The following is a 14970-nucleotide window of genomic DNA, read 5'->3' as shown; positions in this document are numbered from 1 at the left end:
AAAGTGTGAGCCACTGAGGAGATCACAGTATATATACTGTATATCCATATGTTACTAAATCTATTGATCCTGTGTCCCTTTATGAACGACTGAAATTGCCATTTTAAAGTGTAAAAAAAAGAAGTATCTAAACTCCAAAAATGTCATATATTGCAGCCTAACATCCCTAAGACGTGGTGGCTGCATTAGTTTCCTTTAAGGCTTTATTTGATATATTTTCTCCTGCCACTAGCATACTTTATGCACTAGGTGACAGCGCTCCTTCACTGTACTGTACCTATGGTGAGCAGTAGGGATGCACAGATACCATTTTTTCCAGACCGAGTGCGATTACCGATACTTTTCCTCAAGTACTCGCCGATACCAATTGCCAATACCTTTTTTTAGTGTCATGTGAAAGTTTTTCTAAAACAATACAAACTAATGATTTTAGGACAGTGGTGGAGCACCAGGCCTTTGGGGTGTGCGAGCTGTGCGCCCACACAGGGCACCATGGCAACAAGGGCGCCATGCGGCCGACACAGCTCATCCTGGGGGCGGCTTCTCTCCCCCTCATCGCTGGCCATCCGATATGACAGCACTCCCTCGTCCGCCCCCCCCCGCCACTTGAGGGGGGCGCAGGAGGGAGCACTGCCTGCTGTCAGGATGGTGGAGCGGTGAGGGGGAGAGAAGGCGCGCCCGCAGCTGTCAGGATGGCCGAGCGGGGAGGAGATCGGAGCCTATGTCATCCTGTCAGTTTCAGGATGACAGCGGCTCTGTGCGTGGCAGAGCGGGGGATCGGTAAATATCAGTGATATTTACCGATGCTCCCTGTGAGAAGGACAAACACTGGAGCAATCGTCTGATCACTCCAGTGTTTGTAAATAACTGGGGACACATAGTACTATAAGGTCGCACGACTTTAAACTTACGGACATGTTCGAAAACCCGCCGTGTATCGTACGATGTTCGGCGGGTTTGTGGCATGTCCTTACGATAACAGCCGTACGGGCCGGTGTGTGCAAGCCCACACTGCCCGTTCGACATTGCGGTCATCGGAAGCCCGCCCCTCAGGGAGCGTGGCTTGCGATCATCGCAAGTACGATCTGCCTATGCAAGATAGGCAGATCGTACGTTTTTTTAAGTACCTTACAACCATCGCAAGACAAAAGTCTTGCGATGGTTGTAAGGTGTGTGCCCAGCCTAAGTCAGATGAGAGGTGGATTAAGTGTGCAGGAAGCTGGATCTAGACATGTGGAGATCGGAGGGTATATGTGAGTGTATTGAAGGATTTCATTTGGAACGAATGAGCAGCTACAAAACACTGGGAAAGGAAGAAAAGAGACGTTTGATAAAGTGGGCTGACTTTTTAGAAAAAGCGCATATGGTCCATTTTTAAGTAGATGGCCAGTAATCTCTGGTGAGTGCGGTGTTTTGAAGATAGCTGCATGGGTGGATATGTGATCACATCAAAGGAGCACTGATATAATTTACAAACACTGATATACACACTATATTGCCAAAAGTATTGGGACACCCCTCCAAATCATTGGATTCAGGTGTTGCGCAAAATTTCCTTACTACTAAATATTCCACGGTCACCTGTTAGTGGGATTGTAACAAAGTGGAAGCAACTGGGAACAACAGCAACTCAGTCACAAAGTGGTAGTCGATGTTAAATGACAGAACAGGGTCAGCGCATGCTGAAGCGCACAGTGCGCAGAAGTCACCAACTGTCTGCAGAGTCAATAGCTACAGACCTCCAAACTTCGTGTGGCCTTCACACTGGCACAACAACAGTGCGTAGAGAGCTTCATGGAATGGGTTTCCATGGCCAAGCAGCTGCATCCAAGCTTTACATCACCAAGTGCAATGCAAAGCATCGGATGCCGTGGTGTAAAGCATGCCACCACTGGACTCTAGAGAAGTGAGACGTGTTTTCCGGAGTGACGATTCACGCTTCTCTGTCTATCAATCCGATGGACATGTCTGGGTTTGGCGGTTGTCAGGAGAACGGTATTTACCTGACTGCATTGTGCCAGGTGTAAAGTTTGGTGGAGGGGGGATTATGGTGTGGGGTTGTTTTTCAGGGGTTGGGCTTGGCCCCTTAGATCTAGTGAAGGGAACTCACATCAGCATACCAAGACATTTTGGACAATTTCATGCTCCCAACTTTGTGGGAACAGTTTGGGGATGGCCCCTTCCTGTTCCAACGTGGCTGCGCACCAGTGCACAAAGCAAGGTCCATAAAGACATGGATGAGTGAGTTTGGGGTGGAGGAACTTGACTGGCCGGCACAAAGTCCTGACCTTAACCCGATAGAACACCTTTGGGATGAATTAGAGTGGAGACTACGAGCCCGGCCTTCTCCTCCAACATCAGTACCTGACCTCACAAATGCGCTTCTGGAAGAATGGTCAAACATTCCCATAGACACACTCCTAAACCTTGTGGATGCCTTCCTAGAAGAGTTGAAGCTGCAAAGGGTGAACCAACTCAATATTGAACCCTACGGACTAATGCTGGCCACAGACCTTACAACCATCGCAAGACTTTTGTCTTGCGATGGTTGTAAGGTAATTAAAAAAAAGTACGATCTGCCCATCTTGGACAGGCAGATTGTACTTGCGATAATCGCATGCCTGACCCGCTGAGGGGCGGGCTTCCGATGACCGCAATGCTGAACGGGCAGTGTGCGCTTGCGCACACCGGCCCGTGCGGCATTTATCTTACGAACATGCCACATACCCGCCGACAATCGTGCGATTCTCGGTGGGTTTTCGAACATGTTCCTAAGATAAAAGTTGTGCGACCTTACAGTAGTAGAGGTCGCACGCCTTCCCCACACCTTGCGATAATCGTACGATCGCGGGATTTCCCGAGAATATCGTACGATTATCGCAAGGTGTGTGGGCACCTTAAGACTGGGATGGCATTAAAGTTCATGGGCGTGTAAAGGCAGGCGTCCCAATACTTTTGGCAATATAGTATATGTGTGTGCGGTTTTTTATAGAGCACTGTTTTTTGTCACAAATTTAATCTGATCAATTGGCACACAAAGTGTTTTTTATTTTTTATTTATTTGGATAGTAATTTCCAAAGTATTATTCACGTTTAAAAAAAAAATGTTTGTTATTATTCAGTTACTCATTACCGTAATGATATAGCATTATATACACTTTTTGAGTATAAATAAGTATTAATATTGCACTTTTTTATATCACTGCTGCTACAGAATTTATGGTGGGTGGATAGGGTTAAGCACAGATTATATTGTATTAGTAATTCAGATTTGCCTACCACGAGTCCAGATTTGGTGTGACTTCCTGACCGGCATCAATGATATAGTCCTTTGCTATAGGCAGGACATCTAGCAATGCTTTGCCCCACTCATGCGGAGGCTTGCGGTTTACAGCATAGGAGGTGAACAGCGCGGCTGCCAGTGAACCAAGATATCCGGTAGGGTGGTGATGGGTCATCCTGCCACTCTCTATGCTGATACGGATCAAGTCATCAACTTGTTCTGGGTGAGGAAATCTCAGCCCAATGCACATTGCACGCATGGCTGCACCACATCCACCTCCATGTTCATCAAATGGAAGCTTCCATCCATCTGGCTGCTCGGGCTGTAACATTTCAGTACTCATCCTGCAGGTCACACCTAGGTAGAGACAGATAGTAATTATCAATAATTAGTGAAGCATTATTCATTCTCTGTATTATTTAAACCAGGTCTACACAATTTCTGGAAGTCGATTCCAATTGCACTTTTAAATAAAGAATACTTATATTTGTAAGATTTTGTAAGAAGCACCTCCTGAAGCAGGAGACATTTAGGAGATGGCCCTATGGGAGGCCACGGTGCATGTGTGCCAGCACAGTATAGATCTGTATGTACCTGGGAAGGGAAGGGTGGCCTCATTTAGGAAATAAGTGCACCTGGTTTAAACAAATCACAGTTTGGGCCTATTTTTAAAAGCATGCTTCCCAGCTATGTCTGATTTCCAGGTGCGGGCCTCAATTTAAAGAAGAACTTCGGCAAAACTTGTATTAACCTCTGCATTGGGGATAGCCTTGCACTGCAAGGGTTGACTGCTCATTTTTGTCTACGTGCTAAAAAAAAAAAAAGTTACTCGCTCAAACTGCTTTTCCGGTCTCTGAAGCCTGTCTTCTCCTAGGCTGCAGCATTGGAATGTTCCTCAGTGTCCTCATGTCTGTACACCTTGTATAGAACATGATGATTTACGGAACCTTAGACAAGTGCTGAGGAGGGGGAGAGAGGATGAAAAGACCGTTCTAAGAACAAGCCGGTGTTCTATCGAATTCTCCAACTCATCGAAACCTCCAACTCCCATTAGTGCGCCTGCGCAGCCACCCAAGAGAAGTATCAAGCTGTACAATCTGTGCCAGGGCGCGAGCATCTGATGCCACAAGCACTGACGGGAGTTGGAGAACTCGATGACAGTTTTGCGCACCTACGGAAAGTGGATAAGTCAACAAAGATTGCAAAAACTGTGGCAGCTGGTGTAGCACCATCTCATCGAAATCTACAACGGATTTGCCGTCACGAGCTGGAGATCTCGGCGAGTTGGCCTACTCGACAGAACACTGGCTCCAAGGTATAACTTTTTTCTTTTTATCACCTAGACAAAAATGAGCTGTTCACCCGTCACAGTGCGGGGGTAGCCCCACTGCAAGTGTTAATAAAAGTTTTGCTTGGAGTTCTTCTATAAAAGACTTCTCAAGTGCGCCATCAAACTTGTTTTTTATGCACTGTAGGTTAAATATGTATCATTTATGTACAAGAATACATTCCTTTACAACTTACAAAGCTTGACAACATGGCCCTTTACCATCCCCCGCTGTCCAATAAACTAAGCTGTATAAAACTTACCAATCAGCAGCTCTAGGCTGCTTCGGGCATGTTTAATGACCTCTATAATACACTTGGTGGCCCATACTTTCCTATTATATAGTAATTTTCTCTGTGTCACACACAGTGCCTCATGCTTTTGTATTACACACAGTGCTTCATACCACTCTATTAGACATAGTGGGGGGAATTGATCACTCTGGAGCAGACAAAATCTGGAGCAGATGTGCATGGCAACCAATCAGCTTCTCTCTTTAGTTTGTTCAGTTGAGATTTGAAAATGAAAGAGAGAAGCTGATTGGTTGCCATGCACAGCTGCTCCAGATTTTGTGTGCTCCAGTTTTGATAAATTCCCTTCAGTGTACTTAACACAGATACCCTTAAATTCCATATGTGCCTCAAACTGTCCACACATGTTATAATCTGATTGCAAAATCTACTATGTTCACATTGAATGGCACAAATATTAAAATATCTTATAATCAAAATAAAATATTGGTTAAAAAGGGACTTAAAGGTATAATTCCAGTGTTAAATTGGCCAACATAACATAATACAATCTGATTGTACAGTCTCCAACCATCAACGGTATAGTACAAGGGTCTACATGACTGGATACAAATTAAATTGATAGGTTGTTCCGTATACCAAAAAAACCCAAGAAGATTGGCGCAAAACCTGCCATAGTGTACTACAGGGGTGGGCAAATTCTGTACCTCGAGCTGTGGTGCAACTACAAATCCCACCAAGCATTGCAAGTCTCACACAGGCAAAGCCATGACTCCTAGAGGTAGATGCATGATGGGACTTGTAGTTTTACTGCAGCTGGAGGGCTGGAGTTTGCCCATCCCTGGAGATTCATATCAATGTCAAAATTATTCATAAAAAAGTGTGTAATAGTTGCATTCACAAACAGAAGGTGAAAAAGTCCTAAGCAGCAGACAATACACTGTTTCCTTCAGCTGGGTGAAGCTGCCCTGGCCACAGGCAGTAACAATGGAAACACCGCTAGCATCCACAGTGCGAAAATGGTGACAGAGCTCTAAACTCTTCTCTTTCGGGTATGACGTGTATTTCTAATTTTGCAGACACATTTCAGAAAGCCCACACACTCTCTCATCACCTCTCTCCTTGACTTTTGCAATTACCTTCTCATTGGCCTACCTCTACACAGGCTATCCCCACTTCAGTTACCATGAATGCTGCTTCGAGACTCATCCACCTCATCAACCGTTCAGTGGGCGCCAACTCCTCTCTGCCAATCCCTCCACGGGTTTCCATCAGTCCAATGTATAAAATCATGTCAAATATTCACAATAACATAAAAAGCCATCTACAACTTTTCCTCCGGCTACATCATCAACCTTATCTAAAAATAAAACCCAAACCATCCACTTTGCTCCTTCCAAGACCTCCTGCTCTATAGCCCCCTTGTCACCTCCCATGCTTGCCTCCAGGACATAGATAGCCCTTGTCACCTCCCAAACTTGCCTCCAGGACATAGATAGCCCCCTTGTCACCTCCCGTGCTTGCCTCCAGGACATAGATATTCTACAGTATGGCCTGTTGTCTCCATAAAGAGGACCTGTCATTTTTTTCTTAGGGCAGTTTCATTTAACCCCCCCCAAAACAGGGCTACACTAGCTATCACATTGCGGGCTTTTTAGCCCCCTATATGATAGCAATCAAGTTAAGTGTAAAAGAAAAAAAAAAAAGAAAAAGAAAAGTTGCATATTAAAAAAAATAAAAAAAAAAACACAAAAAAATGTTTTACGTTCCCTGCCCTTGCGCGCACGCACTTATATGCGTAAATACACGTTGGGTGCACCTACGTGCAAAAACAACGATTACGCCACACGTTACATATCACGGTGAACGTCGGAGTCAGAGCAATAATTCTAGGCCCATTAATTCCTGATAACACTAAACTGATGAGCGGTACAAGCTTTTAAAGCGACACCTATGTCCAATTTTAGGCATGGTCGTTTGTTTGCGATTTTGTGGGCACACGCAATTTTAATGCTTGCCATGTTTGGGGTCTATTAACCCGACGTGACCCCGTCTCTTATATTTTACCAAAAAATTAGGTACTAATAAATGTTTTATAACATAACGTAGGGAAAACTGTTTTTAAAAAAAAATATTTTCAGTCATTTTTTTATTACATAGTAAAAAATAAAAACCCCAGTGGTGATTGAATACCACCAAAAGAAAGCTCTATCTGTCCCCAAAAAATGGTATAAAATTAATTTAAGTACAGCATGGCATGACGGAATAAATGTCAGTCAAAGTACCTCAGCGCTGAATACTGAAAAATGGCCTGGACAGGAAGGGGGTTTAATATCCTGGTCAGCAAGTGGTTAAGAAAAGTGGAATGTGTCTCAACATCTATGAGCAAGTGGATAAAGGTGGTGCACCGCACTAGTAGTAGAACTAACAATAAATAAATTCCTAAAGTGGGCAAACTGCAGTGCTAATAAAGTGATAATAGGTGAATAATGATACACCGCGCTATTAATCCAATCTAAAAATGCAAATGAATTGTGCTAATAATAAATATTTTAAAAAATCGCACTAGAAGATAAAAAATAGTGTAACCAAGTAGTGTAAAAAACAAAACTAATAGTCCATAATAATATAAAAACTCTCATAAATGTCCATATAGAAAGTGACAGTGCTCGTGTAAAAAATAAAAAAAATCCACTCAAACTAATAAGACATAAGAGCTCAATAATTCCTAAAAAACAAAAACAACAACCCGTGAGCAGTATATATACAGGTGAAACTCGAATAATTAGAATATCGTGCAAAAGTAATTGCAGTAAGTGCTGCAAAAGGGGCCCAAACCAAGTACTGAGTACATATGCATGCGTGTACTTTTTAGAGATCCGATATTGTTCTATGTACAATCCTTGTTTTATTGATTGCATGTAATATTCTACTTTTTTGAGGTTGTGGATTTGGGGTTCTTGGGGTTTTCATGAGCTGTAAGTCATAATCATCACAATTATGACAAATCACGGCTTGAACTATCTTGCTTTGCATGTAATGAGTCTATCTCATATATTGGTTTCACATTTTAAGTGGCATTAGTGAAATAAATGAACTTTGCACCATATTCTAATTATTCGAGTTTCACCTGTAAGAGGATAATAAGTGATCTTTATAAAATCATCTGGTCCAAAAGCAATTCCTCCAAGATATTAGGCAAATAAATCCAGATCTCTCAATGATTCATTTGAATCAGAATGGCAGGCAGCGCAAACAAGGAGATGATGAGCGATCCTCAGATAGATGGAAAGGCTATTCCTCCAAGATGCCACACAGGACCATCAAAGATGGCCATAGTGTATAAGCATGTAGCAAACAAACAGTCGACCGGAACTGATGACCTCCCCCAGCACTTCCTGCAGGAGTAACCTCAGTACGTGCCTGAACCTAGTCCCTAGTTGGAATTTTTAGGAATTACTGAACTCTTATGTCTTAGTATTAGTTTGAGTGGATTTTTTCATTTTTTACACGAGCACTGTGAATGATTTTGTCACTTTCTATATGGACATTTATGAGAATTTTTATATTATTATGGACTATTAGTTTTGTTTTTTTATTTTGGTTACACTGTTTTTTATGTTCTAGTGCGATTTTTAAAAACATATTTATTATTAGCACAATTAATTTAGGATTATTATTTGCATTTTTAGATTGGATTAATAGCGCGATGTATCATTATTCATCTATGAGCAAGTGCAGCGCACTTTTGTCATCAATTTGAGATTCTTCTGAGATCATTTAGAATACATTGCCGGTGCACTTGACCTTCTTCGGCAGCATTTGCATTCCTATTGCATGAGGAGAGAAGCAGTTCTGAAGGAAACAAATGCCTGTTGACACCGGAGCATATACACAGATGAAGCTTCCATAATAGTGAGACTTAGGGGTTGATTTACTAACCTTATAAACACACCACGAACATGTATACACCTCCTGTAGTGTGTTCCCTCCCAGCATGATCTATGGGTGGAATCTAAACACCTTTGTAGTGTGTACACACCCAGCAGGTGTGTTGTGCAAAGCCCTGCCCTGAATTGCAAGGTGATGTTGTGTAAATTAGCTCTACATTGTGTTGCTTGCGTTGATGAATGCAGGAATGTAAATGCATGAGCTAACCATTTTTGTCTAAACTGTGAAGCAGCATTATATATGCATCATGTGCATGATTTTTCCATATATGGCATTAGTGGAAATATGCTTTTAGAGACTTTTTGGTTGATAAATACGTTTTGCTGTGTGCGTGCGTGTGTTTAGGTTAGTAAATCGCCCCCTTACAAAGCCAAGAGCAAGAAAAGAGTTAGGGGATCAGGCTCCTCAAGTGAAAATCAAAAGCGATTACTAGACCTAGGCAGGTTGGATAAACCCTAACATTCTGCTTGAAATTAAACCTGAACTCCAGGCACAAAAACGTTCTTTTAAATTATTCCTCAATAGCCACAAATAATATAAATCCACTTGATGTGCACTAAATGCTTTACAAACCCAGATATAACCTAGAAAAAGTAGCAGTGGCATCATCACTGTAATGTACATAACCTATGCAGAGGGTATACCTGTCGGAAAGACCCAGCAGGCCCCACCCACTGCAGGCTGCCTGCAGAAAACTACAGGAGAGTCGGAGACAAGACCAGTCACCCTGTACAAGGAGAGAGAGCAGCAGTGACTGGCCTTTATCACAGGATGTTCCTGCACAGAAGGCAACATGCAGGAGCTGTTTGATGCTGGATTAGCTGGATGCTGGATTAGCTATAGAGGGATGTATTTCAATTTAAACTGTTGTACCTGGAGTTCAGCTTTAAAGTATAGGTGAATATCCTTGTTCATGCACTTCTTTTTATACGGTGACAACACTCTGCCCCTGTCTCCCAACTATTCTCCTGCATTGTCACCCTCTCCAACAGTGTTCCAATGCAGAATACAAGCAGCCTTGTTGATACACAGGCATAGTCCACTATTGTGGTTTACATATAATTTAGGTTAATGAGATCGATGTTAGTTATTACCTGGAGCTCTGCGCTGCATGTCATTCATGCACCTCTTATACTTCTTTGCTATTAGCGGGTAGAGCGTGGTAGGCGTTGCGTCTTTGCCTGCTGCCACCAATGCCTCTGCTGTGGCGATGTGCATCACAGTGTCATCACTCACTATCCAGCTTTTCACATCAATGTTCTCCAAGCCTCCCAGTTTGGCCAGTCCTCTATGAATTGCAGTACCGCTCCTACAGAATTCCCATTTGCTGTTCCTGTAACCCAGAGCATCACCAGCTCCACTGAGGACCATGGCAGCCACATAGTTCTCTACAAGTCCGGAGCACATTTTACTTCTTTAGAAAGTCTCCTGGATCAGACCTGCAAATACAAGCTGGGAAATAGAAAGATATTATGAGATGTTAAGAAAAATGATATCAGAGAGATACCTGTAAGTCTGCAAATCAGAAAATTCTTATATATCATAAACTGGAACAATGGAGAACAAATCGATTGTCCTTACCATGAGCTGTACTTGTCAGTGTTTTAGTTTTTAACGCATTCATGTGTTTTAGTTTTGAAGGCAATCATAGATATTATATTGGGAAAAGGGGGGGGGGCAACTTTAAGAATTGGGTGGCCAAGTCCAAAAGGGAGAACAAAGGCAGGTGACGTACTGTATATGGCGCAAACAGTGGGCTGACAAAAATATTGTAGACCAATGCAGGACACATGCCAATGCCAGCCTATGGGCTGCACATCAACTATGGTAGGGCTGCATTCTGTCTATGGGCTAGGGATTAACACTTTAGATTATCAGAGCCCAGGGGTGACAATCGTACTCCTAGGTATCAATATTCCTCAGTAGATATTCTTGGATGACTGATGTTTGGTTGAGTTTTTTCAGCCAATACTACAATAAATAAGAAACAAACTTTCTTATGTAAAGTCCTGCCTACCGTAGTACCATTTTTATCAAGTGCTTTAAAAAAAATATATTTCGTTTGTGGATTATCCTATTCTAGGATAGGTGTATCACAAAAAAAAAATGGATTTTCATGCTCACCGTAAAATGCTTTTTTCTGCATTCATTGGAAGGGCACAGGAGAAATCTTGAATCTTTGACCATTGGGTTATAACGCCACCTTTATGATTAGGATGCTAGGCAAAAAACAAAAGCACAGCCTAGGAGCGGCCCCTTACAAAATGAAGAATAATCTTCTAATGTTTAGGATATGTTATCGATTGAGACATGTGAACATCTTAAGGAGGCTTTCCTGTGCTGTGCACTGCTTAGACATAAAGGCCCTTTTAGCGCTTTAGTCCATATCCTGTATGGTTATATTGTCCCAGCAGAAATGTTAATATTAGTGCATATAATAAGGGCAATCATTGCTCAGCAAAGTGCAACACAAATGTGTGACCTCTACATTTGCGAGGTTACAAAATTTGGTACTACGAAGTATATCTATTTCATAACGGGCAGCAAGAAGTAAAACTGTATTTCCCTTCATTTTCACAATAAAGGATGAGTACAGTTACTACACTATTACCTAATTTAGTGGCTCATGCAGAAAAAACAAGAAACTTTTGTTTGCGCTGTGTAAAACACAAGAATGTATAACATACTACTAAGTATTTGGGATGCACCGAAACATATTGGCCGAAAATGGCACTTTTGGCAAAATGCCGAAAGTGCCATCTTTCAGCCAAAATTGAGGTGCATGCCTGGTTTCTCTCCTCCCCTCTGGGCGCTGCTCTGTGTCTCCTCCTCCAGCGGGGAGGAGAGAGAAACTGTCACAGGCCAAGTGGTGCGGGGGAGGTGAGCGATGTGAGCGTCCAGCATGTCACAAAAGGCTGAGCTCTCCTCCCGCACTGATCAGCCCCCTGTGACAGTCTAGGCGAGCGGCGGTGTGGGGGCGGAGACAGCTGTCACAGGAGGCCAGGCTGGCAGTGCGGGGGAGGAGTCAGCTGTCAGAGGAGACCAAGCTCTCCTCCCCGCAGCACTCACTCAGCCTCCTGTAACAGAGACTCAGGATGGAGAACGTGAACAAGCACTCAGCGCTCAGTGATTGCTGAGTGTTTGTAAATAATTGAGGACAAAGTATGTTTACTGTATCCTCAATTATGAATGAACAGGAAGTGCTTTACATCACTTCCTGTTCATTCATGATTGTGGACATGGTAAACATACTATCTCCACAAGTTATGAATGAACAGGAACACTCAGTATACAGGCTTCCTGTTCATACTGTATATACAAGGGGCTGCAGAAAAAGAGATTGAACGCTCTGTGTCTAACAGGTTTTTTCATCGCTTTGCTGCCATTTGCCTTGCTGGTTTCATCCAGAAATACCCAATGCCTGTATTGTTTACACCATTGTGAGTACGCATTTTTTATTGAATAGATTGCATTTTATTGGACGTTACGCACTATGTCCTTGTCCTTTTTCTCTTTCCTCCTGGATTTATGCTGGTACCTGTGATCTGAGGAGACCTTATCGCCTTTTCTGTGCATGGGCTTTCCTCCCACATTAAGAAGGGGAAAAAGCACATTTGACCTAGCTCTGTGGGTCTACCTCCCCAGGTGAGCACTCACTAGTTGTCATCACTCACTGGGTGGAGGTGAAGGTCTGCCTGCATTGTGTGATTATCCTTACCTGAGAGTAAAGGTGCCCATACACTGCACGATTATCGTATGCGATCGGTTTTACGTACGATAATCGAGCAGTGTGAACGGAGACGTGCGACCGTTTCTACTGTACGGTCGCACGTCTTCTGTCGAACCAGCATGTTCGAAAACCAGCCGGGAATCGTACGATTCTCGGCTGGTTAGAACGGTGCTCGGAAGACAAATGCCGAACGGGCCGGTGTGCGCACGCGCACACTGCCCGTTCAGCATTGCGGTCATCGGAAGCACGCCCCTCAGGGGGGCGGGCTTGCGATGATCGAGAGTGCGATCTGCCTGTCCAAGATAGGCAGATCGTACGTTTTTTTAATCCCTGTACAACCATCGCAAGACTAAAGTCTTGCGATGGTTGTAGAGTGTATGGCCACCTTTTACATGCAGATTGGCTGCGAATCATCTGAGGAATGTTCTTGCACAATCACCATTGTTTGCCTTTGTTTTTTCCTGGGACTCTTTTTGTCTATATTGCTTTTTTGATAAGGTGATGTTACAGCTAACATTGCTAGCAGTCAGATTTGTCCATAGTCTTTACAGAGCATGGGTGGGAATAACGATACAATTTTAGTACCGTGGGCGCAGTACCTGTGGTAGTAAAATCCAATCGTTATTGCACTCTAAACACTAGGGAGAAATCTGATGGCCACCAATGTTAGCGGAGACATCAGTGGTGTAAAGCATGCCGCCACTAGACTCTAGGGAAGTGGAGACGTGTTCTCTGTAGTGATGAATCATGCTTCTCTGTCTGGCAATCCGATGGACGTGTCTGGGTTTGTTGGTTGCCAGAAGAACGGTACTTGCGTGACTGCTTTGTGTCAAGTGAAAAGTTTGGTGGCGAGGGAATTATGGTGTGGGGTTGTTTTTCAGGGGTTGGGCTTGGCCCCTTAATTCCAGTGAAGGGAACTCTTAGGGCATCAGCATACCAAGACATTTTGGACAATTTCATGCTCCCAACTTTGTGGGAACAGTTTGGGGATGGCCCCTTCCTGTTCCAACCTGACTGTGCACCAGTGCACAAAGCAAGGTCCATAAAGACATGGATGAGTGAGTTTGGGGTGGAGGAACTTGACTGGCCTGCACAGGGTCCTGACCTCAACCCGATAGAACACCTTTGGGATGAATTAGAGCGGAGACTGCGAACCCGGCCTTCTCGTCCAACATCAGTACCTGACCTCACAAATGCGCTTCTGGAAGAATGGTCAAACATTCCCATAGACACCCTCCTAAACCTTGTGGACAGCCTTCCCAGAAGAGTTGAAGCTGTTCCAGCTGCAAAGGGTGGGCCAACTCAATATTGAACCCTATGGTCTAAGACTGGGATGCCATTAAAACTCATGTGCGTGTAAAGGCAGGCGTTCCAATACTACAAAACACAAAAATTCCCCAGCCTCAGCCTGCCAATACTTTTGGCAATATAGTGTAACACTAGTTAAGGCATTAAAAACCAAAAAGTGCACTGTTCCTTTAAATAATAAAACTGCAAGTGTGCACTGCAACAATCACCTGATAAGACATGGTCAGGTGGACTTAACTCTCATACATCTGAGAAATCACAATTATCTTGCAGTATGCAAATACATCAATGATACTGAATCAGAGATACCTCTGACAGGGATCTCAGGATGTACATAGGAGTGATGAGAATATAACAAAGTGAAAATATACAGAGCAGGAACACTTGCCTGACGTATCTCCGTTATGGTTTGGATGAACTCAGCACGGAATCAGCATGCAGTATTTCTCTGAATATTACTTCCTGGAAAGCCCATTTATATATTACTGTGGGGTTTCCTAACCTTTTAGCAGGGACAGGAAGCATATTCTATCAAAAGGAAGAATCTGTTTGTAACAGAACTTTACAGTAGTGGCAAAACATTAATGTAAACAAAACCAAATAAAGTGTATAAAAGAACAGTTCCCTACAACACTAGAAGTAGAAGAGATTATACCTAGCTGGTCAATTGCTTTTTTTTGCCAGTGTCCTCCTCTAGGCAGTATTATAACCTAATTGTCTCTGAAAATCTGAATCTTGTGTTCCTTGATGAATATGTAAGAAATAATGTTTTCTTATCTCCTTTACAATTTATTAACCATATATTTTGCCCCTATCTTGTCTTTTCTCATTTCCTAAAAGGATGTTCTTATTCTTTTCTATCACCCACCACATGTAATGTTTCTCTGACTCCAACCCACCTTCATTCCTCAGTATCTTTAACTTCATGTTGTTATTCATTCACCTCGGTTTCTTCCCATCTTGAATTTCCTCCCCCCTTCCTCTCATGTCTTTCACCCAGGGCCGTAGATAATTTTTTTTCCTTGGGGGGGGTTCAGCTTCCTCAAATTATAAGACTTTATCTAGCAGACACATCAAGGTTTGAAAAAAAAGCGACATCCGTGGCCACTTCAGCATCCCC

At 43.1% G+C, this 14970-nt stretch overlaps 1 protein-coding gene across 1 annotated transcript in view; it reads right to left on the bottom strand.

Annotated features, from left to right (window-relative positions):
• LOC108784947 (protein ADP-ribosylarginine hydrolase-like) overlaps positions 1 to 10296 on the bottom strand; it is a 12645-nt gene extending 2349 nt beyond the window's left edge. Inside the window, exons 1-2 of the mRNA XM_018553899.1 lie at positions 9907 to 10296; positions 3280 to 3640 (exon numbers count right to left, since the gene is read on the bottom strand). Coding sequence (XP_018409401.1) covers positions 3280 to 3640; positions 9907 to 10219 — 674 coding nt within the window. The 5' untranslated portion in view covers positions 10220 to 10296. The remainder of the gene's footprint in view (positions 1 to 3279; positions 3641 to 9906) is intronic.
• Positions 10297 to 14970: the final 4674 nt, after the last annotated feature.

This window comes from Nanorana parkeri, unplaced genomic scaffold, assembly GCF_000935625.1.
Source record: "Nanorana parkeri isolate BGI_ZX_2015 unplaced genomic scaffold, ASM93562v1 scaffold134, whole genome shotgun sequence".
NCBI classification, from domain to species: domain Eukaryota; kingdom Metazoa; phylum Chordata; class Amphibia; order Anura; family Dicroglossidae; genus Nanorana; species Nanorana parkeri.
The sequence above is the reverse complement of the archived record's forward strand: the minus strand, read 5'-3'. Positions and strand labels throughout refer to the sequence as shown.